Source organism: Polypterus senegalus, chromosome 10 (assembly GCF_016835505.1).
Source record: "Polypterus senegalus isolate Bchr_013 chromosome 10, ASM1683550v1, whole genome shotgun sequence".
Taxonomy (NCBI): Eukaryota; Metazoa; Chordata; class Cladistia; order Polypteriformes; family Polypteridae; genus Polypterus; species Polypterus senegalus.
This window is the reverse complement of record NC_053163.1, coordinates 138,384,624-138,411,275: the sequence shown is the minus strand read 5'-3', so window position 1 is coordinate 138,411,275 and position 26,652 is coordinate 138,384,624. Positions and strand designations below refer to the sequence as shown.

Here is a 26,652-nt window from a genome sequence, read left to right as displayed (position 1 = left end):
ACAAGAATTTTCTTCTGCATTGGTCAATTTGTATTTTCTCAAGATGGATGGGCTTATGTCACTTGTATGGAACTTTCTGTTTGGTACCTCTTTAATTTTTTTCAGTGTTTAAGACTCTTCATAAATTAGTTTGTTCAAAGCAGATTTGGTCTTCAGTGATTGTTTGCTTTGTCATTAACTAGTAGTAATTAGTGTTGTTTATAACTGACTAGATAAATTAAAGTCTTCAATGTATGGAAGTGCAATTTTGTAAGCAAGAAAGAACATATCTACTAGGTTTCATACTTGAACATGAAAAAATAATTAAGCAAGGAAACTAATAAATCCCTCAAAATATCATTAGTAATTACAGATGGATTCAAAGTTAAACAATACCATAAACGTTTACATGTGAAGGTAAAATTTCTGCTATGGCCTAAATCGGAAGTTTAGACAAAGAAATACTTTTGATAGTGAAAGACTTTTCCTTGTAGAAGTACAATAATCCATGGTATTTCATTTAAAAAGTGAATTAATAACTCACACAGAAATAAAATTTAAGTATTTTATTGGAAGAACTTTAGAGTTGGATTTTAATGATGTTACTTTCATAATAAATTGCTTAGTTATCTAGAAATGTGTTTATATTCTTGTTCATTAAAAATAATTTGATTAACAAGACAAAACATTGGAGTTGCTTAGTGCCTATTTACAGGCTTCTTATTTTTTTAACTGCACAACATCTGTATGCTGTTAATCTGGCTTTAGGAGTAATTTTAAGATTAGTGCAGCAGAGCTGTGTTATTCTTTATTCTGAAACATCTGTGATGAGTGGGGTTACATATTCAGAATGTCGAATGCCTAGTGAATAAGCAGGGGGCTTAGGTTTGTGTGCAGTCACTTTTTCTGGGCTATGTGTGCCTGGTCCAGGTTTTCTGGTGGAGTCTGTTGGTAGATTGTAACGTCCAAGCATTGAATATGCTGGCTTTCTTGGTAGGTAGATGCTTGGGTCTGTACTATTGTATCTCCCGGGTCCTGGAGTCCCTGAAAGGTCTTCAGATGGGCTACCCACCTTAGTACGTCCGGAAAGAGTATAGCTGGCACTGGAAGGCTTAATGGGCACTCTGGACCCTAGCAAGCTAGGCAGACTATACTTGTTTGGTGCTGGTACTGAATCCACAGTGCGATACCTGGTACGGGATCCCATCGTGTAAGATGGAGGTTGCCTTTGTCTGTTCAATGGTGGTGCAACTTCTGGGCTATAATCTCCAGGTCCAGGGGTCTTCAATATACCTGTGAAGTACTGGGATTTACTAGGGTTAATCACTGGAAATTGCTGACAAAACTGTAATTAGTAATATGTGCTAAAAATCATTGGCACAGAATGCTTCAATTCAGATATTATATAATTACTTTATAAACAAATTCTTGGCTTAAGAGAATAATGCATGACTTGCACAAACAATCACCCAACAATTTAATGTGAAAAACTTTTTTTAACACATCTCAAACCTTCTGTGACATTTTTTAATTAGAAATAATGTCCATGACATTAATTATCTGTTTAAGTAGTATACATTAAGTTTAACAACATTTAATATTTATCAATAGCGTTACATTGCACTCATGGTATTTAGATTTTATGAAGAATGATGTTGAATCTTTTCTGTGTCACAGCACTTTCTAAGCATTTTTAACTTACAATTATTAGGGGATTTTGGTATCATACAGTATATGCACCAAAAAGGAACTCTTACTGTCATATGATGATTTTGGGGTTTCCATGCCTTATATATCAGGTGTTTGACAAAACAGATATTTCAGAATGATGGAAAAGCAATGGCTCGTGTCTGGCCTGATACTGAGACCTGATGGTGTGCAAAGTGGCCAGATATGATTGGTAAGACTATACAATTCTACATGATGCTTGTTGATATGTATTGCAGTCCTGCATCTGAACGGAGAGAGAGAACAGAAGGTTTTTTTGTGTGTGTCTGATAAGAAATGTAGGGATTTGTGGGTTAGTATAAGATGAAACTGCAAGGAACATAAAATGTTGGCTACAATATTTGACATATTTCCACAGTGATAGCTATTCTGTTATTACTGTAGATTTTTTCTGTGCATTTTTACACTTAAGGTATTTTTAAATTAAGTGACTTTTAAGTAATCGTAAAATTAGCCCATGTAAATTTCAACTAAAAATCCCATCCTTTAGTTTAACAGTTTTGCTTCACTATGTGTCAAATGGTAGATGATCAAACTGCCCACAGGGAGACAAAAATATTCTAGCACCAGAGAGTACAGGCAGGGTGGAGAAGAGTGTCAGGAGTGATTTGTGACAAGAGTGAAAGGGAAGGTCTGCAGGACGGTAGTGAGAAAAGCTTTGCTATATGGGTTGGAGATAATGGCACTGACCAAAAAACAGGAGACAAAGCTGAAGGTGGCAGAGTTAAAGATGTAAAGATTTGTATCTTGTGTGACAAGAATGGACAGGATTAGAAATGAGAACATTGGAAGATCATAGAGGGAGATTGCATTGGTTTGAACATGTGCAGAGGAGAGATTCTAGGTCTATTGGGAGAAGGATGGTAGAGATGGAGCTGCCAGACAACAGGAAAAGAGGAGGGCCTAAGAGAAGGTTTATGGATGTAGTGAGAGAGGACTTGAAGGTGGTGGATGTATTGGAGCAAGATGCAGAGGACAGGAAGATATGGAAAAAGATAATCTGCTGTGGTAACCCCTAATGGGAGCAGCCGAAAGAAGATTGAGCTTGGGCTGGAGTAGGAGATGCCTCGTCAACTTGGGTAGATAGTTTTTCACACCACTGTATTTTCCATCCTATTTTCCCCCTTCCTGATTTCTTATTCTTTTGCATGTTTGTCACACAAAATGTTTCTGATTATCAAACACATTTAACCATTAGTCAAATATAACACAAGTAAACACAAAATGCAGTTTTTAAATGATGGTTTTTATTATTTAGGAGAAAAAATCCAAACCTACATGGCCCTGTGTGAAAAGTAATTGCCCCTTGTTAAAAATAACCTAACTGTGGTGTATCACACCTGAGTTCAATTTCCGTAGCCACCCCCAGGCCTGATTACTGCCACACCTGTTTCAATCAAGAAATCACTTAAATAGGAGCTGCCTGACACAGAGAAGTAGACCAAAAGCACCTCAAAAGCTAGACATCATGCCAAGATCCAAAGAAATTCAGGAACAAATGAGAACAGAAGTAATTGAGATCTATCAGTCTGGTAAAGGTTATAAAGCCATTTCTAAAACTTTGGGACTCCAGCGAACCACAGTGAGAGCCATTATCCACAAATGGCAAAAACATGGAACAGAACCTTCCCAGGAGTGGCCGGCCGACCAAAATTACCCCAAGAGCGCAGAGACGACTCATCCGAGATGTCACAAAAGACCCCAGGACAACGTCTAAAGAACTGCAGGCCTCACTTGCCTCAATTAAGGTCAGTGTTCACGACTCCACCATAAGAAAGAGACTGGGCAAAAACGGCCTGCATGGCAGATTTCCAAGACGCAAACCACTGTTAAGCAAAAAGAACATTAGGGCTCGTCTCAATTTTGCTAAGAAACATCTCAATGATTGCCAAGACTTTTGGGAAAATACCTTGTGGACTGATGATACAAAAGTTGAACTTTTTGGAAGGCAAATGTCCCGTTACATCTGGCGTAAAAGGAACACAGCATTTCAGAAAAAGAACATCATACCAACAGTAAAATATGGTGGTGGTAGTGTGATGGTCTGGGGTTGTTTTGCTGCTTCAGGACCTGGAAGGCATGCTGTGATAGATGGAACCATGAATTCTACTGTCTACCAAAAAATCCTGAAGGAGAATGTCCGGCCATCTGTTCGTCAACTCAAGCTGCAGCGATCTTGGGTGCTGCAACAGGACAATGACCCAAAACACACCAGCAAATCCACCTCTGAATGGCTGAAGAAAAACAAAATGAAGACTTTGGAGTGGCCTAGTCAAATTCCTGACCTGAATCCAATTGAGATGCTATGGCATGACCTTAAAAAGGTGGTTCATGCTAGAAAACCCTCAAATAAAGCTGAATTACAACAATTCTGCAAAGATGAGTGGGCCAAAATTCCTCCAGAGCGCTGTAAAAGACTCATTGCAAGTTATCGCAAACACTTGATTGCAGTTATTGCTGCTAAGGGTGGTCCAACCAGTTATTAGGTTCAGGGGGCAATTACTTTTTCACACAGGGCCATGTAGGTTTGGATTTTTTCTCCCTAAATAATAAAAACCATCATTTAAAAACTGCATTTTGTGTTTACTTGTGTTATATTTGACTAATGGTTAAATGTGTTTGATGAACAGAAACATTTTGTGTGACAAACATGCAAAAGAATAAGAAATCAGGAAGGGGGCTAATAGTTTTTCACACCACTGTATAAACTTAAAGGATTTTAAGCACTTGAGAGGAAAAGAGGGAAGCAGATTACTGATTTATGTCTAGGAAAGTGTGTAGAGGATTGACAAAAGTACTGTGTTAAGTATTCTTGACTGCCTCTTTTAATCATTCCCAATGTGTAGGTCACACTACAATTCACTGGTGAAGAGTTAATACTCTTATTTATTTATTTATTTATTTTTTTCTCTATTTGGCACTTCAAGTCCAATGCACATTTTACAATATTTACATTTGCAAACATATCTATATGGTAGTGCTTCATACCCCTAATGACCACAGGCCCATTTCAGCAGGTACTTGGAAAGGCAATGAAAACTCACTTGAGTCTTTTCTTCTTCCTAACATGGTGAAAGCTGGCGTGCCATCTCTCCCAAAGCGGGTCATCTTTGCATCAATGTAGTATTGTGGCCCTGGACTTGAGTCCACAAAGTACACTAAAGAAGGTTTATTTTTTTTGAGAGAAGAAGGAAGTAAACAAAAACAACAAACATTAACTTCAAGTTCTTCAATGGGAAATTGTTCCATCAATGTTGATTCTTGGCTTGTGCCCTGTATTGCTTGTTTAGGCTCCAGTTAGACATTGCATTGACCTAAACACATTTAGAAATGGAAAAATTGAGACAGGATGATAGATACACTGAAATCTAAAATTTAAACATTAAAATGTTAGTTTAAACTTTAAAATAGTCTGAGCAGCAAACATACAGCTATATATATATATATATATATATATATATAAAATTGAAACAAATATCAAAAAGGTATTAAAAGTTATAATGGATACACATAAATATACACACAACTTATCCAGCCTATAAATTAGGTGTGCATTTACAACAATTTGTTTCTTTTGTGACACTTGGCCATTTGTGGTAGTAAAAAGGTACTGGCCATTAAAACAGAAATATGTCCTTCATATGCTTAACATGTTAATCTAAAACAATGTCATTAATGATTAAACAAGAATTCATTTACTGTATGTATTATGAAAAAAAATTCATACTAGATTGACCGTTAGTAGGACACCTATTCCATTGCCTGGTACTAAACATTTAAAAAGCAGCAGGGATTTAAGTGTTGATACATCCCATAATATGTCTCGGCATAGTAATAAAAAAAGGAATAATAAGTTAAAAATGATTAATGAGAAGTTATTATGATACAGTAATTGTTTTAAAGGTGTAGGAGGCGATTTTCATTTACTTCATTATTTTAAGACTCACCATCTTCTGAATAGTTTTGTTCTTAGTAATTATTAGAAAATGTGTCTACCTCCAAGAATTAGGGAAATTTGCTTATATTGCTCCTCTGTTCTAATCTAGAATGTTAAATTTTTAGCCACTGGCTCCCTCTGGTGGTTTTAACTGCAGCGGCACCAAGTACAGGAACTTCCACTAGCTCCTCAATTCGAAATCAATACTCCTCGTTAACTAACATTTTTATTTCATCAGGTGGCCTGTTACCTCTCTCTGTCTTCAGGCTTATAAATAATAACAGTTATTATATGATAATTTTACTTCTCTTTGATATTCTGAAAGCAGCTTGTTGATGTGATAGCTTTTAAAAAGTTTAAACTTTTTTTTTACTTAATTTGTATTCGCTTGTTTGTTAATATATTTTAAGATTATTTTTGTTTCCTTTTTTGGAAAAAGTAATAAATGACATGTATGTAAAATGGTACCGAATAGTTAACCTTCTAATTTGATGTTATTTTCTTGTGTGTTAATCATTAAGTATCTTTTAGTTTTAATAAATTATTTAGAGAAAAAAAAAACATCAGAAAGAAAGACAACTGGAGGCTTCTTATCCTTTTCAGTAAAAAAAAAAAAACTCCCTTATTTTTTAGAAAAGTAAAATAGGTACAGAAAATACATACCGTATGGGATTGTTTTTTGTTTGTTTTTTTTTTTCAGCAGAATGATTAAAGGAAGAAGGAAAAAAAGTAGGTTTAATGGTTCATTCATTATAGGAATTCATGGAGTCCTGAATGAGGCACATTACCTGCATTGTGAGGGAGCATCAGTTACGGCACTATAGCCGTGTGGCATGTTTCTCCGAGTGTGATCCGGCTCGCAGGATCCTCATTGTTGGGGACCTGAGTGGCTGGACCAGGCCAAGGGGTCGCCCACTTAACAGCTGGCTGCGGCAGATAGAGGGTCATTTCCGGAGGATGGGACTGGACTGCCTGTCTGCCTGGGGGGTTGCCAACCGGGATCCCAAGCTGTATCGTTGTGTGGTGGGTGCGGTAACGCATTGTACCAGTGCATGCTCCCCAACTTGACTTGACATTATAGGAATTTGTTCTATACGGGTTGGAGGCAAACTTATAGTCGCTGCACTTCTCTAAGACTATTACTGATCAGTCCTATAGAATGGGGGATCTTATTTATCCATCCTTCAATTTTTAAGCCCCTTTTTATGGTTTAGGGTCTTAAGAACCAACTTCTGTTGTGAAAGCAATGGGCACAGAATACTTTTGGCTTTCATACAGTGTTATAATTTTTTTCTTTTATGCAAGGCAGTTTGAATGTTTTCCATGTGTTTGTGTTCCTATCTATTAGATAGATAGATAACAAATGTGATCAACTGAGCAGTCATCTCACATTTGTAAAACTTTGTGTACCATAATGTAAGACTACTGGCTTCATCAGGGATGTAACTTCGAATCACCAAGATCAAATAAGGAAGCATGTTTTCTAAGGTATGTACACAAAAAGTGGTCTGCAAAGATAATATACAAGATTGCAACAAGATAGGTGGGTTGCCTTTTTCCTCCCACTGTCCAAAGCCATACTCTTAGGTTGCTTGGCAACTCTAGAGTAGACTTGTGTTAATGAGTGTGTGTGTGGTGTTAGTATATATCAGATTATCTTGCAGTAAACCAGTGTGTCATCATTTTGGTCTGTCAAGTTGAGTCAGTTTTTCCTAGGAAGGTCAAATCTATGTGCACAGGGCACCGGGTGCCCTATCATTTTTTCCTTACGTTTAAGCAAATATTTTTTTTACACCATCACCATCATTTTTAACAGTATGCTGTAAGAAGGTAAGTGGGAAACAACGTTTGGGCCTTTTATATCATATAATAAATCTTTATTTATTTATTTATACATCTCCACAACACAAACTTCATTATATTATTTACATGTACATATATACATTCAGTACATAAGTAGGATAAATGACTTTCTCAGGATTATGGTCAAATGGAAACAAGGACTGATTGAGCAGTCATGTAATTTAGAGTCTATTCCTTTGATATTAAACTTAAATGTCTGGCCTCTTATAGGATAACAGATCTAAAATGTCCAGTCTTTGAAAAGGCAGGTTTTTTGGAAACCTAATACAGAGCTTCAGATTTCTTAAAGGTATTAACAAAGCAGATCTGTATTAATGTGTTAATACACTATGTCATTAGTGACTTTAACCACTAGCCCCTTGTCAATTCCTGTGATAGACTGGCATTGTAGGTTTTTGTCCTGTTCAGAGTTGATGCCTACTTTTCTGTCAGAATAGATACAAGCTGTATAAAGCCCTGAACACGATAATCTGGTTATAAAATGGATGGATCATATCATTCATTTTATCAATCAATATACAGTACAAGGCTGTCTTGTATTATGTGTAGAAGAAACAACTAGAAATAGCACCCAGATGTAGGCTTATGATAGATATTGGATGCGGATATTATGTAAAATAACCAGCACGGTGGGATGTAGGAGTAAAATGGAATGCCTGGGGAAAACCCACACACACATAGTGAGCATTTTAAAACAGATAATGAAGCTAAAGCGCTGTAATTTCTGTAGCTGTGAGACAAAATCTTTAACCAAGTACCACCTATGGAGAAATATTTTGAACAAATTTAAATAGGTCCATAAACATGAAAATAAATAAATGTATTTTGAAATGTGACAATAACTAAAAAAATAAAATGATATGTAGGCATAAAAAAATTAAATGTTTTATGAAATATGGTTTTTGTTGGCTATTCCTTTACAAATTTGATTATTTCTTAATTTTTTTATTTCATTTGCACGGAGCACAACATGAAATGCACAATGAAATGAAAATTGTAATTTTCACCTGTAAAAGTTAAGAGGGCTGGCTTTCGTGAGTACTGTGCTTTGATTGGTGAATCGTCAGTGAAGCACATGCTCAAAGCTGTGACTGTGTGTGCGTGAGGCAGACGAGTGAAAGAAAAAAGTTGTCCAGAATTACTACTTTAATTCAAGAAAGTCTGAATTCATTATCAGGAGTCTACATCTGAAGTGTCTCCTTCAAATTTAGCCTATGATAACTAAACATTAACTTCCAAACTATCAACAATTCACCGTGATTAAAACACAGCCAACCCTCTTAACTTTGATGGGTGAAAATGACAGTTTTCATTTCATAGCATATTTCGTGTTATATGCAATGTTTACTGAAAAAAATTTATTAAAATAGTTATATAAATACATAAAGCAACAAAAAACATATTTCATTACACATTTATTTATATATATTCACTTGTCATGTTGCCTTTATATTTTTATTGTCAAATTTCATAACACAAGTATTTGTTTGTGTATTTTTTTACTCCCAGGTATTCCTCCAAAGATATCAACACTAAACACAAAACCATTACAGGCCTCTTATATTCATTAGTATCAACTCTGTATGTGCAATTTGTAAAAAGAAAAGGCCAGTACGGATGATTGTGGGTTGTCCATAGTTATGCCTCTGAGATGTCCTGAAGTCCTGTCTAATGCTGGTCAATTTGTGCCAAATGTAGGCAGTTGTGATAGACTCCAAGTAAAATCAGGTTAAGTAGGTTTGATAATATACAGTATATATATATATATATATATATATATATATATATATATATATATATATATATATATATATATATATATATATATATATATATATATTTTTTTTTAATGGTTTTCAAATCATTTGTTGTTGACAGTCCAGGGTCCATTAAAATGGCATAAGGAGACAAAGAAAGACATGGTACCAATCAGAGAGGTAGGAAGATAGAGAAATATATAGATAGAAAAAACAAGGAAGCAAAAAAGGCAGTGACAGGAGCCAAGGCATGAGCTTTGGAGGAGGTGTATGAAAAATTGGAGACACAAAAGAGGGGAAGAGAATGATTTTAGAATAGCGAAGACTAGGAACAAGGCTGGAAATGATTTTATGTGAATAAAGCAGATAAAAGATGAGCAAGCTGTGGTCTTGAGTAAGTATGAGAGGATCAAGAATGTGTGGAAGAGGAACTTTGAAAAGCTGTTGAATGAAGAAAATCCAAGTGTAATATTTGGAGATGGAGTCTCAAATGAAGGGCTAGTACCAAGAACAATGAGGGAGGAAGTAAAGGTGGCACTGAAAAGGATGAAAAATGGAAATGCAACAGGACCGGATAAAATACTATTAGAATTATGGAACAGTTTAGGAGAAAAGGGAGTAGATGTGTTGTGGGATCTAAAGCAAAATGTCTATGAACAGGAGAGAATGCCAGAGAAGTGGAAGAACAGTGTAATTGTACATATTTAAATGGATAAGAGTGATATTCAGGATTGTGGAAGCTATGGAGGGATAAAGCTGATGTCAGACACAATGAAAATTTGAGAAAAGGTTATAAAGAGAAGGCTTAGGGAAGAGAACACCATAGAGGAGGAGCAGCTTGGTTTTATATCAGGGAGAGGAACAACTGATGCAGTCTTTGCATTGAGACAGCTCATAGTGAAACATTAAGAAGAACAAAAAGGTTGGCATAGGGTGTTTATTGATTTGGAGAAGGTGTATGATAGAGTACCATGTCAAGAGGTGTGGAGGTGCATGACAGAGAAAATAGTACCAGATACGTACATGAGGATTGTCCAGGATATGTTCTGTATTAGGGATGAGGACCTAGGTTAAAATCAGTGTTGAGGTATAGCAGGGCTATTTCTGGGCATAAGTGGTCTAGTCAAGCTCTTAGGGTGCTTTCTTAGTGGTCAGGGCAGATTACTGCAGCCCTATGTAGAGATTTCTATCTTTATTCTGTTTAGAAAAATTAGTCCGGGCCGGGACACAAAGAAATGTTTATGTTGTGCACCTCAGCAGCACCTGCACTGTCTGCACTATATTCTGCATATGTCTGCATATTCTGCACAATCTGTTGGTCAGAAATGACCCTGGGCAATGCAACATTTTTTTAAAATAATACAGACCTACAAACACTCGAACTCAAAGCGAATGTCCTATTATATATTTTATATTATTTTCACATACTAGCGATGTTCGGTCTTAACATCTGACATCCTACACAGTTCAACCACAACATGAACAACAACAACAACGATGATGACGCCAATAATAATAATCCCCAAACTGTAGCACAGAAGAGACACACATGATGAAATAAAATTAAACAATCAAAAAGGCAACAGGACTGTAACTCTTGAGTGAATTGCTAAAATATAATTTAACCCAAACTATGATCGTCTCCAAAATGGACATATGTTAAAACTTGTGTTAAAACTTAGCAAATATCGTCCTCTGTTGCTCACTACCATTTGTGAGATTCACTCTGGGCACGCTAAAGCAGTAGTGTGTTTTTTTGGATCAATAGGTTGCATTATTTGCCTACAGGAGCATAAGGTAAATAGGAATTGTGGGTAAAGTTTCCTATTCAAGGATAATCATTATATTCTAAATTTCACTGAATGTTGTCATTATGCATTAAGTTTTCAATTTATTTTACTAATCACAATAACATGTTAATATTATGACAATGTTTTAGTTAAAAATAATATATATATATATATATTTATTTATTTACTTATTATATGTAGAATATACCCATCATCAAAAGGCACATGTTTAGCTGGTGGATTAAATAGATTACCGTAGAAAATAAACCAAAGTTTTAGGAATAATTAAAGTATTTCTTCCTGTGTTTTCTTTACAGAAATATTAAAAGCAATAAACAAAGACTACTAATACAGCACGATTTCTACTTATTTTCTGAAATGGAACCCCTCAAGGGCATATTTTACTGAGACAACCTTGTAAATAGATATTGTTATCCTATAACTAAACATTCTTAGATTGTGAATTTTAACTGCTTTGCTGTTCCCAGTCCTGCCTCCAGGTCTGAATGTACAGGTTTGGCAATGATGATTCCTCTCAAAGCAAAGGGGTTGGCACGATACCATTTACAACTTCTCCTTGGGCAGTACAAGTGCTGGAACTGGCTCTGAGGTACAGTAACAAACAAGTTAGATACTAGTTAGAGTAGGTTGGCACCAGGGATCTTCTTTTCTTTGATCTGGTTATTGAGGTGTTTAATGATGGGATGAAGGACCAATCCCCAGGTGCATGCTTTTTGCTGGTGATATTTTGTTGTGTAGCACCAGAAAAGAGTAAGTGAAAAAGAAGTTGAAAGAACAGAGAATGGCTTTGTAAGATAGAAGATTGAAGATAAATAGGAAGAAGACAGAATATCTGTGGTTTAAGGATGATCAGGATTCATAGATGTTAGCAGGCATGGAGAGCTACTGAGAAAAGCGGATAAACTGGGGAGGAGGTGCAGAACTGAGTTGTATGGAGAAGGCTGATCAAGCACTTCGACCCCACACAGAAGTGGGAAAGGATGAATAGGAATAATAATAATAATACATTTTATTTAATAGGCGCCTTTCTTAACACTCAAGGTCACAATGAAATACAATGAAATTAAACAAAATTAATAAAGTAAAAACAAAAAGAATAATGTGCAGGACGAAGTCTAGAAATGTTTCGGAAATGGAAGAAGGCAGTCCGGGAAACATTACTTATATGATAAGAAAATGAGAGGGTGCTGTCAAGAATGACGCCCAGACTCTTAACCTGGGAAGAGAAGTTTGTGTTAATATTGTGAATTAAAATAGAAGAATGGTTAACCTTTGCAAGTGTGGATTTAGAACCAATGAGGAGCACCTCAGTTTTATTGCTGTTTAATTGGAGATAACTGTGAATCATCCCTGACTTTATGTCTTGGAGACATGCCATTAGAGAATCTGGCGGGAAAACAGAAGTGGATTTAGTGGATAGATATGTGTGTCATCAGCGTAACAATGACATTTAATACCATGGTGCCAAAAGATATTACCTTTTGGGAAGATATACATGAGAAAAAGAAGCAGCCCCAAAACAGAACCCTACAGAACTCCCTGAGTAACGACTGCATTCTCAAATTTAAAGCCCTATCAGTGAGGTAGGAAGAAAACCACTGGAGAACAAAGCCACGGATTCCAAAACTAGCTAGTCATTTCAAAATTATCAGATGAAATATGGTGTCAAATGCAGAGCTGAGGTCAACAAGTACAAGAATTGATAATAATTGATAAGTCCCATGTCAGCTGCCCAGAGAAAATCATTTGTGATTCTGACCAGGACAATTTCTGTGCTGTGTATACGAGGAAACCCAAATTGAAATTGTTCAAAAGGGTTATTTTTTTTGAATGATGGGACTGAAGTTGGGAGGCAAGAACAAGAAAGATCGTAAATTACGATGCATAAAGCGCTTATATCACAATCAGTTTTTAAAATGATGGTATCGTCCATTCCTGCTATTCGCGCAGATGTGTGTGTGTGTGTCAACAAGAATAATGGGCGTTACATTACAACCAAGTTCACGTCAAACATAATTTCTCGTTACTTGGTGCTAAACAAGCATTTTTGAAAAATCCTTACCAGACTACGCCTTTATCCCCCCTCCAACCCCAAAATTCGCAGCAAGAGTTTAAAAATAACCGACGTTGTGTAAAAGCCGGGCGCTTGTCTACACCGAGCGGGAAAACGGTTAGGAGCCAGGCGTAAGGGAAGGCGGGAAGGCGGGAAGGTCCGCCTGAGAGACGCGCGCGAAACTTTTCCCCGCCCCCAAGATGGAGCTGTGCACTGCAGTCTAAAAGACGGGAGTCTGAGGCGAAGTGCGTCGCTGAATCTTCTTCGAGCTTGTTTGACGTATCCGAAGAGTGAGTATTCAAGAATCTTCTTCTGCTGATTTCAAATATTGTTTAGTGTTCACTCACGCATTATGTCTTATTTTGACCAAAGTGACATTTTTTTTCCTCAAAACGCAAAATAAAAAAACTCTCAATATGAAAATAAAATGTTAAAAAATTATATGCGTTAGTATTTGCATCCCATGTGGTGCATTGTTACTTCTCCAATTGTCAGCTTGAACAGAAGCTTAAAAATGTAATTGAGTTAAGGACATGCGCTATAAAATTAGCCTTTTTTAAACTATTGAGCACCTGCCTCTGGACTTCCATCCGAGTCATGTTACAAACATTGGAGACAACTTTCTCTTTGTGTTTTTAAAGTCCAACATTAATCCTTTATATTAACGATTGAAGTTTACCGCATTTGACAAATCAAATTTAATTGGATTTTATTAAATTATGTCGCAGTGGTAGAGCTGCAGCCTAGCAGTATGGATAGCAGGGTCCCGGGTTCTCCTTGCTTGGAGTTTGCATGTTCTCCCTGTGTCTACTTGGGTTTCATCCTACAGTCCAAAGACATGCAAGTTAGGTAGACTGGCAATACTAAATTGGCCCAGTGTGTGTGTGTGTACTCCCTGCAATAGACTGGCATCCTGTTATGGGTTTGTTCTTGCCTTGCTCCCTATGGTAGCTGGGATAGGTTCCAGCACCCTCCACGACCCTGTTTTTGGAAAATGACTGACATGCTAGTTATTCATACAGCACGATATGTAGTGAAATGCTTAGTTGTTCAAGTCCAACGACTATGCCTTTAAGAACAATATAAAAGGAAAAATAAAACATGACTTTATAAATATCAAAAATCTTTAATAGAATAATAAATATGAGATAAATAATAACATAAACTAAACCTTTTTACATCAAGTAATTTAAGTTATGAACAATAGGGCATCATGTATTTCTAGACTCTCCTTTTCAAGGTGCGGATGGACTGTATTAAAAAAAAAAAAAGTCTCTCTGGACTGGACTAGGCAACAGTAGCATTTACCAGAATGGAGGCTATTGTTGGGATGGCTGGTGTCACAGATAATCTTTGCTCTGGTACGCCATCACTTGTTGTTGATGTGTTGGATGTTTGAGTGTGCCCATCCTGTGAAACATTCAGCTGACTGCACAACTCTCTGCAGAACACTCTGGTCCTGCTGTGTGCTCTTCCTGAACCAGACAGTAATATTTCCAGTCAGGGTGCTTTAAATGGTGGATTTATAGAAGATTTTTATAGACTATTTATTACTTTTACCATAGTTACAAGTACCTTGTAAGTTTTTACATTTTGTCATTATACAACACTGAATCACAATGGATTTAATTTGTTTTTTTTTAAACTGATCAGCAGAAAAGACCCTTTAGTGTCAAAGTGAAAACAGACCTCTGCAAAGTGGTCTAAATTAATTACAAATATAAAACACAAAATAGTTGATCACAGGGTGGCAGCGCTGTTGCCTTGCAACAAGGAGGCTGGGGTTCACTTTCCCATGTCCTTCCTGCATGGAGTTTGCATGTTCTCTCCATGTCCGCTCCGGTGTGCTGGATTCTTTCCACAATGCAAAGACATCCACGTTAGGTCGATTGGTAATACTAAATTAGCCAGTGTGTGTGTGTGTGTGTGTACTCCCTACGATGGAGTGGCATGCTGTCCAGGGTAGCTGGGTAGGCTCCAGCACCCTCCACAACCCTGTTTTGGGCAAAGCGGTTTAGAAAATGAATGACATATTAATTATACATACAGCACAATATGTAGCGAAATGCTTAGTTGTTCAGTTCCAACCACTATGCCTTTAAGAAAAATTTAAAAGGAACAATGAAACATTACTTTAGAAATATCAAAAATCTTTAATAGAATAATAAATATGTGATAAATAATAACAAACTTAACCTTCTTACATCAAGTAATTTGTTATTACAATAGGGCATCATGTAATTCTAGGCACGCCTTATTTAGTAGGTGCGGAAGGACTGTATTAAAAAAAAAAAAGTCTCTCTGGACTGGACTAGGCAACAGTAGCATTTACCAGAATGGAGGCTATTGTTGGGATGGCTGGTGTCACAGATAATCTTTGCTCTGGTACGACATCACTTGTTGTAGATGTGCTGGATGTTTGAGTGTGCCCACCCAACATTCAGCTGACTGCACAACTCTCTGCAGAACACTGCGGTCCTGCTGTGTACTCTTCCCAAACCAGACAGTAATACTTCCAGTCAGGATGTTTTAAATGGTGGATTTATAGAAGACTAGCTGAAGTACCCAGTGTTGCCCGGGAGGAAAATAAATTGTTTTTTTTATTGTTTGAGAAGAATATAAATAGAAAAACCCACAACTTTAAAAATAAATTAACAAACAATGAAGACTCACTAATGTGCTTGTCTTGTATGTATGTTATCATCCAGTTAATACTCAGAACCGGCCAACTCTGTTTAATTTCAAAAGCAACAGGGGCACAGTGGAGCTCAAACATAAGGAATGCTGGCAGTCACCTCCAATTTGCCCTCTGGTGGTCGTGCTGAGTATCAACTGGATGATAACATGCATACAAGACTGGAAGATCAGGTTAGGGTTCACCCTACAGTATTTTTAGTTGACCAATGAAAAACTTGTTTTCCAAATTTCATGAAAATCGCTCCAGCCGTTTGGAAGTAATGCTGGAACATACATACACACATACATTGACTTTTATTATATATATATATATATATATATATATATATATATATATATATATATATATATATATATATATATATATATATATATATATATACTCTTTATTACGATTACCATAGTTACAGGTGCCTTGAAAGTTTTTACATTTTATCATTATACAACACTGAATTACATTGGATTTAATTTGGCTTTTTTAACACTGATCAGCAGAAAACACCCTTTAGTGTCAAAGTGAAAACAGACCTCAGCAAAGTGGTCTAAATTAAATACAAAGATAAAGCACAAAATAGTTGATCACAGGATGGCACAGTGGTGCAGTGGCAGCACTGTTGCCTTGCAAGAATAAGGCCAGGGTTCACTTTCCCATGTCCTTCCTGCATGGAGTTTGCATGTTCTCTCCATATCAGCTCTGGTGTGCTGGTTTCCGCCCACAGTCCAAAGATATGCAAGTTAGGTGGATTGGTGATCTTGAATTGACTCTGCTGTGTGTGTGTGTATGTGTATGTGTGTGTTCACCCTGCGATGGACTGGCTCCCCGTCCAGGATTTTTTCTTGCCTTGCACCTAATGCCTGCTGGGATAGACTCCAGCTTCCCCGCAACCCTGCTCAGGATAAAGTGGGTTTAAAAAATGGATGGTTAATCAATCACATATGTATTCACATACTTCAAGTCATTATTTAGTACATGCGCCTTGACAGCCTTGACTCTGTGTGCACAGGTCATTATCAGCATTGCACACCTTAACATGGCCATTTTACCACGTCTTCTTTGCAAAACTGCTCAGACTCAGTCTGGCTGCATGGGGATGGTGAATGAACAGCCTTTTTCAAGTTAATCACAAATTCTAAATTGCACTGAGGTCTGGACTTTGACTCAGCCACCCCAGAATATTAACATTATTGTTTTGAAGCCATTCCTGTGTAGCTTAGGCTTAATTCTTGGGGTCATTGTCACAATGGAAAACAAATCTTCCAGGGTGCAGGTGTCTTGCTGAGTGCATCCAAGATTTTCCTTTATTTTGCTGTATTCATTTTACCCCCACAAGCCTTCTGGAGCCTCCTGCAGAGCAGCATTCCTATTCAGTATGGTGCTGCTTCATGGAGGTGATTGTTTCTTTTTGATAATGTGTAGTGTTTGGCTTATGCCAAACATGTAATTTGGTCTGAAGGTCAAAAGGCTCAGTTTTGGTCTCGTACAACCATAGAACCTTCTTTCAGGGGATGTCAGAGTGCTCCGTGTAGCAAATTCTAACCAAGATGTCATATGCATTTTTTTAACAATGACTTTCTCCTTGCACAGTCTCCAATAAAGCTGTGCAACAATTGTTGTCTACACAGTCCCTCCAATCTTTTGCACAACAGCTTGTAACTCCTTCAAAGTTCATAGGTATGTTAGAGGCCTCTTGCACTAGTCTTCAAGGGAAATTCAGTGGCAAAAATATTTTGTCTTCGTCCCCTGATTTTTGTTTTTCAATCACATTTTCACAGAGTTGCTTAGAGTGTTCTTTTTTATGCATTGTATATGTTAGACCAGGGGTAGGCAAAATCAGTCCTGGAGAGCTGCAGTGGCTGCAGGTTTTTGTTCCAACCCAGTTGCTTAATTAGAAAATGATCATTGCCAATAATTTAATTGAATTGCTTAGTTAGTTCTTTAACTCTGTTATGTCTTTCTCATATCCTGGATTTTTTTTTTCCTTTCTAAGGATTTCAACTACATGATTTGTGGCCTTAAATGGATGAGTAATTCTCAGTCCTTCACTTTTTTCTCTTCACTTCCTTCCAAGTATTTAATTAAACCAATTGGTGCATGATAAATACACACAGTTGTAAATGGAAACAAGCTAAATGGGGAACTGCTGGTTTCTTTTGTCATTTGCATCTTATTGCTAATAAAGAGCAATTAAAAACCAAGAATACAGCTATTTAAAACTAAAATAAGCAGTAGGTGTTACAAATCTTAATGAGCGAGACAATTAAAATGAAGCAGAAGTGTTAACTTGAGCAATAAGTGCTTCTTATCAAGCAATTGGGTTGAAACAAGAACCTGCATCCACTGCAGCCCTCCAGGATCGACTTTGCCCACCCCGTGTTAGACCACAATACTGACTTGCCACAAGTTGGACCTTCCAGAAACTAGGGCATCTACACTACAAGCAAGTGAAATCCCTTGACTGCAGATAGGAGATCTCCATTTAACTAATTACTGTATGAGACTTCTAAAAGAAATTTGCAGCACCCATAACGATTTAGGTGTGTCATATAAAAAGGCACTGAATACTTAAGTGATTAAATATTTTGTGTTTTATATTTGTAGTTAATCACGTTTACTTATTTGGCTGTCACCTTTATCTCAGGCAATTTACAACATATAAGATACAATTGTTTACATTTCTTTTGTTTTTCCATTTGGAGCCAACAGATGAAGTGACCTGCTCATGGTCACACAGTGTCAGTAGCAGGATTTGACCCCATAACCTAAGGCTTTAATGTGCAAAGCCTTAGCCACTTCATCACACAGCCTGCCCAGCAGCAGTTTGCAGAAAATTTGTTTTCACTTTGACATTAAAGAGGCTTTTTTCTCTTGATCAGTGTCAATAAGCATACTTATTTTAAGAGGTTGATTACATTTTATAGGCAATATAAATGATTTGATGATATATCAAATTGTTGTCAATATTATGGTGCACTTCTCAGGTTTTCCCCAAATTCATATGTTAAGTAGAATGAAGTATACAATAATGGGTTAATTTAACAAAATAGTAATAACAGAAGGATATAGAATAATGAAGACACAAGATGAAGAAAATAAGCACAATAAACAAAGCTGTAACCCTATTGTCTGTTAGACTGAGTGGTTGGTCAACTTCTTTTTTTTTTTTCTTTTCTATTTTTCTTTTTTAACTCTCACCTTCTATTTTTTTAATCCTTTCTCCACTGAAGTGCTTACCAACTACAATCCTCCAGACTATAGTCACTTAGTAACTGAACTGATTCAACATTCAAGCCCTGGCTAGAAACATCATCTGAGGAAATTATGGCAATAACATGAGTGCTCAGAAGTGGTGTTAGGAATCTCTGATTGTGTTGCTGTAGATGTAAAGTGGTGTAGATGTCATGGATCACAGGGAGTTGTGTGCCTTTGATCTGCTGTGCTGTTTTCACTAAATGCTGGTGAGCTCTGTGGTCCTAAGCTGAGCAGCTGCCATACCAAGGATGGGGTCAATAGCACATCTGTAGAAGCTGCTCAAGGTTGTAGGTGACAGACAGATTACTGAGGAAGTAGAGACAGTGGTGAACCTTCATCAGCATAGGTTCAGTGTACAGTGGTGAACCTTCTTCAGCATAGGTTCAGTGTAACATTGCCATTTAAGTCCAGAGTGGTGGCTCAGAGGCTAAGGATCTGTGCTGTTATCCCGAAGGTTGCCAGTTCGAATCCCTGTCACTGCCATAAGAGATCCTCATTCAATTGCTCCAGGGGCTCTGTACAATGGCTGACACTGTGCTCTGACCCCAATTGGTATGAGAAAACTAACAAATTCCTAATACAAGAAATTATATAAGGCAAAATTAAAGAACCAGTGACGGGAACCTAAAGCTATTGACCACTGCACAACATCTTCTCTGATATAAATGGGGATATTTTTTTCTTCTGCTTATGGAAGTCCATGATCATCTCCTTAGTTTTGGTAATGCTGATGGTGAGGTTATTGTCTAGGCACCATTCTGCTATGAGTTTGACCTCCTCTTTATATCGTCTCATTGACTCTGTTGATTAGACAAATGACGTTGCTGTTGCCAGAAAACTAGAGGATAGTGTTGTAGATGTACTTAGCCACACAGTCATAAGTGAAAATGCAGTAAAACAGAGGGATCAGCATGTAACTCTGTGGGGTGTTGGTGTTCCAGGGTTAGACATCTATGATGTGGTCCAGGAGCTTATAACTGTCAACTTTTGCCTCATTCAGGAGGTTCAGGCTTGCTAACTGATGCTTCTTCCCTCTTCTTATTGTAGATCAGATTGGAAATTATTTAGTTTTTTATTGGAAATGACACTGAAAAACTACTAGGATTAAGGGATCTTAGTGTTTGTTTGAAATGCTGCATACATTTCAGTCTACTCAAAATGTGATGGATATTTTTGTTGGACCTTTGAGAACACCAGCAAATAACAAATAGGATGAGAAAGGCCATAGAGCAGAGCCATCTGCATTTGGCATGATGTCAGTCATTACATTACATTAACATTACAGATAGAACAAGTTTGCAAATTCTTATTTAGGATTTATCCTATCCCACAAATAGACAGGCTTTAGAATGGAGCCTACAGCATTCAGTGCAATATATCAGTTGGAAGCATTAAACATTTCAAACCAAACCAAAATTTACACTATACCTGTATAAAATACAAACAGTGCAAAATTTTTTTAGGAGTAATTTAACTGCATGGCTAAACGTTTTTACTCAATGCAGTGAATTGTCAAATGCAAACCAGAATATACTGAACAATTTGCAAACTTGTTTAGGAGAATGTACTGTTATTGTTACTCATAAAGAAAACCTTATTTAAACACATGTTATTTAAAACAATGTAAATAAACTGAAGTACTTAATTATTTTTTTGACTATTTTATTACTGTCTGGCACCATGAGTCAAGTTATCCTTTCAAAAATCATCATATCCTCGTGCCACAACTGTAATAAAGAATAAGAAGAGAGTAAGAATGGCTTTATTGTCACTCTATTTAGATACAATGAAATTGGAAAGTCTCTCCAGTATGGTGCCTCATTGCAAAACACTTTAGTTTAATAAAACCACACTTCCCACATCATATAATGCAAACACATCCACCCATTAAACCCACTCATAGACCCATACTAACATAAAGTGTCAGGGATGCCAGGGGCCATGACCCGGCCGGGACGCCAGGAGGGACCGGAAGAGGGTCAGAGCCCTGCCTGGATCACGTGGGGTTTGCCTTCCGGGTTGCTTTGGGGGCCACGGGGCAAGGGCATGGAAGCCTTTCCCTGTAGGGGCCCGTGGTCACCGCCAGGAGGTGGCCCGATGTCTTGGAGACTTGTTGCCTCAGCACTTCCGCCACACCAGGAAGTGCTGGGGGGAAGATTTGACGGCGCCCGGAGAGCAGCCAGGAGGACAGCCGGCACTTCCGCCACGCTGGGGCGTGGCCAACGGACGAATGCCGGGAACACCTGGGGCTCATCCGGGTCCTCTATAAAAGGGGCCGTCTCCATTCATTCGAGGCTAGAGTCGGGTGGAAGAAGGACGAGGCAGGAGAGAGTGGAGGCGGCCCGAAGAAAGGCATTGTGGCCAGGACTTTGTGTGTGATTTGGGGGTTTTGTGCACGTGATTAAGGTCTGTGTGACCATTGGACTGGGTCTTTGTGACCTTTATTGTAAAATATTGTGTTTAATAAACGTGTGGTGGTTTTAAGACAACATGTCCGCCTGTCTGTGTCCGGGCAAAGTTCAGAAAAGACATTTCATACATAATTACTGTATGCTAGTCATCGTCTTTATGTGAACACACACATTCCATAAAACAAAGACATTATAAATAATATAGATAGTATGCTAGGTTTCAGTAAAGAAGAATTTATTTCTTTCTCTCAGCTTTACTAAATCCCCACTAATCATGTACACTGGCAATGATACACTTTAGGAATCCATTCCTTGTTTTTAATGTTAATTAATGTTTTATTATGAATATATTTGGTTTCCACTTTTCTGCTGTAGTAATATTCATGTGAGAAATATGCTTCAATGGAAAGAATAATGTTTACTCTTTTCTGTTATATGGCCATTGTTATTGACTTATATATGGCTCTTCTGCCATTATGGTAATAAACCTTTATTTGGGTCCCAGTATGGTACCAATTTTCTTATTAGGTTATCAGATTATGAAGTTTAATAATCTAAATAAATGGAAACACAACATAAGACATTATTCAGGCACATGTTCTTGACCTACACCAAATGCAGTTAATTCTTCTTCTTCTTCTTTTGGCTGCTCCCAAAAAACTTTTGCATATTATGGATTGATCAGTTAAAGGAAAAGCATCAGTCTCTGTACCATTTAGATTATATATCAGAAATCTCTAAACCTCAGCCTACTTTACTTGGGCCTGATGATGTGTAGGAATTGTAATGGGGTCTTGAGCACCTATAGTTGTGCTTGAAAGTTTGTGAACCCTTTAGAATTTTCTATATTTCTGCATAAATATGACCTAAAACATCATCAGATTTTCACTCAAGTCCTAAAAGTAGATAAAGAGAAACCAGTTAAACAAATGAGACCAAAATATCATACTTGGTCATTTATTTATTGAGCAAAATGATCGAATATTACATATTTGTGAGTGGCAAAAGTATGTGAACCTCTAGGATTAGCAGTTAGTTTGAAGATGAAATTCGAGTCGGGTGTTTTCAATCAATGGGATGACAATCAGGTGTGATTGGGCACCCTGTGTTATTTAAAGAACAGGGATCTGTCAAAGTCTGCTCTTCACAACACGTGTTTGTGGAAGTGTATCATGGCATGAACAAAGGAGATTTCTGAGGACCTCAGAAAAAGAGCTGTTGATGCTCATCAGGCTGGAAAAGGTTACCAAACCATCTCTAAAGAGTTTGGACTCCACCAATCCACAGTCAGACAGATTGTGTATAAATGGAGGAAATTCAAGACCATTGTTATCCTCCCCAGGAGTGGTCGACCAACAAAGATCACTCCAAGAGCAAGGCGTGTAATAGATGAGGTCACAAAGGACCCCAGGGTAACTTTTAAGCAACTGAAGACCTCTCTCACATTGGCTAATGTTCATGGTCATGAGTCCACCATCAGGAGAACACTGAACAACAATGGTGTGCATGGCAGGGTTGCAAGGACAAAGCCACTGCTCTCCAAAAAAAACATTGCTGCTCGTCTGCAGTTTGCTAAAGATCGTGTGAACAAACCAGAAGGCTATTGGAAGAATGTTTTGTGCACGGATGAGATCAAAATACAACTTTTTGGTTTAAATGAAAAGCGTTATGTTTGGAGAAAGGAAAACACTGCATACTAGCATAAGAACCTTATCCTATCTGTGAAACATGGTAGTGGTAGTATCATGGTTTGGGCCTGTTTCGCTGCATCTGGGCCAGGATGGCTTACCTTCATTGATGGAACAATGGATTCTGAATTATATCAGAGAATTCTATAGGAAAATGTCAGGACATCTGTCCATGAACTGAATCTCAAGAGAAGGTGGGTCATGCAGCAAGACAACGACCCTAAGCACACAAGTCATTCTACCAAAGAATGGTTAAAGAAGAATAAAGTTAATGTTTGGCCAAGTCAAAGTCCTGACCTTAATCCAATCGAAAGGTTGTGGAAGGATCTGAAGCGAGCAGTTAATGTGAGGAAACCCACCAACATCTCAGAGTAGAAGCTGTTCTGTATGGAGGAATGGGCTAAAATTCCTCCAAGCCGGTGTGCAGGAATGATCAAACACACCAGATACTGAAAGCAAAGGTTCACATACTTTTGCCACTCACAAATATGTAATATTCGATCATCTTCCTTAATAAATAAGTGACCAAGTATAATATTTTTGTCTCATTTGCTTAACTGGTTTCTCTTTATCTACTTTTAGGACTTGAGTGAAAATCTGATGATGTTTTAGGTTATATTAATGCAGCAATATAGAAAATTCTAAAGGGTTCACAAACTTTCAAGCACAACTGTAGATAGTTCTCAAGCTTAGCCACAATTGAAAATCCAGCAGAAAACTAGGTGATGATCAGTGGCTACCAATAGACTTTATTTAATATGCAATAGTAAGAAAATGTGTTTTTTCTTAAGAAGACCTGTACTCAAAATGCTGTTGAAAACCTGCTGACTACTTAGCGGGATGGATGAACTTCATATCAATACCATATATCTGCAATAGGGGAAAACATAAGACTCCTGTGCATTTTTACTTTGAAAAATCATTCAAGTTGCATATACTGTAATCAGAATATTTGCAAACCAAATTTCAGAAGAAAATGTTAACAGAGGATTGTATAATTTTTTATGAGTTTTGGAATTTGATTAAGAAGGAAAGTATGCATTAGGTCATATCTTCTTACAGAACAAGATAATGAAAGCTCCCTGATCGACCTTCATGAGTACTGCAGTGTTTATACTTTGTATATGTTTTAAAAGGCTTTGTGCTATTGAACCTTGCTACATCTTTCATCTCTGGCATCTTTTCCAGCTTCGTTTTCAGCTAAGGTCAAACCTTTATTATCTCCTAGGGATCTTGAGAAAGCAACTCATGCTATTATCTTTTCTTGGGTTAACAGCTGCAACTCATTGTATTCTGAGATCAGCAAATCCCTGATACCACAGGTTGCAGTTGGTTCAGAATGCTGTTGCTTATTTTTGGGTTGAGCCAAGAAAGTTTGATTCTGTTTCTCCAATATTAGGTTCTTTAAACTGGCTGCCTGTTAGTTTCAGAATTGGCTTTAAAATTTTGTTGCTAGCTTTTAAATCATTACATGGGTATGCTCCTGCCTATTTGTCTGAATTGATTGTTTTACACAAGTCATCCAGAGAACTTAGATCTACCAGTCAGTTGTCTCTTATGGTCCCTTGTATTAAGTGTAAATCTAGGTGGTGTGGGGGGCAGGACTTTTGCAACTCCTACACCTTGTCTGTGGATTTCTTTACCTCATTACATTAAGGAGTCACCTTTAATTGATGGTGCATTTCTTTTCTTTAGCTTTCAGTGACATTCACTAATACTGATGGTTTCCCTACTTTTAGTAATCTTCTTTCTTTTTTTAACTCACTGCTGGCTGTATTTTGTTTTATCGTACTTTTTTTCTATTTATTTTATTTATGTTCATTGTACTTTTTAATATTTGTCTATAGCATTAATTATGTTGTTTTAAATGTGCTCTATAAATAAGTTGACATTGACATCTTTGGCAGGAAGCTCCTGCCAATGGTCATTTTTAACCCAATTGAAAGTGGAATTAGGCAGTACATAATTTTTGGATTTTTGTACAGTCAGGCATTGTCTGGACATGAAGATGTCCTACATTCACTTGAATTTGTCTACTGTAAACATGCAATTATGTACTGTGTATTTGGTTTAAAGTGGTTCAATAAAGCTCCATAAGAAAGAGAAAAACATGTCCACAGTAAAAATAGATTTTGACATGAAAATTATCTTCTCCCCAGTATGTGGAGACTTACTTGAATTGCTTGCGTGCCCATGAAAGGTGTAAGCTGGTCCAGCAATCTTGGTGAGGTCATGACCCACAATTCCAATTGTAGGGGGTAAGCTGTATCTACCTGGTCCAGGCCCTAGTGACAAAAGAAGGGCAATATTCAAATATTTTCTTCTTAATCACTAAAATGTACAGAACCTTTTGACATTATTTGTCATATACTGTACCTCTTTTTGATTTTTTATAAAAGGAAGAAACTTTAGATCCTTATATTATGATGCAGTGTATTATATTTGTAATTTGAGTCTTCAAGTACTATAATCTATTATGGATGTGTTTTAAAGAAATATGTTTACTCTTAGGAATATTGTAGTACTGATTCTCAAGTAGCTCAAAGGAAGAATATAACAGACTGTGCCCAGTTAAGAATAATAGTACTAATAATACCTTGGCACAAAGTTCTGGTTTGTAAGCTAAAAGGTTGCTGGTTTAGTCTCCACTACAGTCTCACTAGCCAATTTCAAACTGATGAGGGCAAAGTGCCTATTTCCAGGATTGAGAACTTTAGCACATTAATGTTTCAGGCTAACCAAAAGAAAAGGATTATACAATTTGTACAGTATATAAGATATGTGACCTCTAGCATCCAGAGTTTTAAGTTTTTATATACAGTACCTGTAGAATATGAAGAACAACTGTCATATTTCAAAGTTTGTCTAATTTTTGTGAATGGCTAGCCTTCCAAAAATAAACTGGTCTAAGTTCTGTGCTTATTATTATATACTGTATGTGATCACTTGAATAACTTATGATTGATTCACTCGTATAAAATGTGCATATATCTTATGATGATAAGATACTGACCTTAGCTTTCATTTAGATAACTATGAGCTAAATAAAGGCATGTAAAGTCAAGTGTTTTAGGAGGCCAAAACCTTTCCCATTAGCATTGAGTACATGGCAGTCCTTTGCAGATCATGTTCACTAACAGAACCAGACTCACTCATACAGGACCGGTGTAAAAATTACTAGTCATCCAAGATCGCATGCCTTTGTGAAATGGAAGGAAAACTGAGTAAACAAGAAAAACTCATAAAAATGTGCAGACTTAATACGTTCGTGCAAGGACTTAAACCCATGTCTTTGGAAATGTAAGATCACAGTGCATTTGTGCCTGCTACATATGTAAAAATGTAAACATAAAATATGGAAATGAAACAAAAGTTAACATTCTGGTATAGTAGCCTTACCTCTTTCTCGGGCAGCAATTACTGGGTATTTTCTTTGTGCATCTGTCATCTTGTTTGATATCCTTGTCACGAATGAAGC

General features: G+C 37.1%; 1 protein-coding gene across 1 annotated transcript; it reads right to left on the bottom strand.

Annotated features, from left to right (window-relative positions):
* Positions 1-787: 787 nt before the first annotated feature.
* Positions 788-26,652, bottom strand: odf3l2b (outer dense fiber of sperm tails 3-like 2b). The gene is made up of 4 exons (XM_039764612.1): positions 26,574-26,652; positions 25,349-25,459; positions 4,752-4,865; positions 788-1,272 (listed from the first exon to the last, which is right to left on the bottom strand). The coding sequence occupies exons 1-4, from the start codon at positions 26,620-26,622 to the stop codon at positions 788-790; spliced, it is 759 nt and encodes a 252-aa protein (XP_039620546.1). The 5' UTR covers positions 26,623-26,652.

Excerpts from the sequence above, each read along its gene's own strand:
- odf3l2b (XM_039764612.1), bottom strand. The coding sequence starts at position 26,622 with ATGACAGATGCACAAAGAAAATACCCAGTAATTGCTGCCCGAGAAAGA. Across the intron at positions 25,460-26,573 it reads AATTGCTGCCCGAGAAAGAG|GGCCTGGACCAGGTAGATAC; the intron begins GTAAGGCTACTA and ends TTTTGTCACTAG. Across the intron at positions 4,866-25,348 it reads TGGGCACGCAAGCAATTCAA|TGTACTTTGTGGACTCAAGT; the intron begins GTAAGTCTCCAC and ends AACCTTCTTTAG.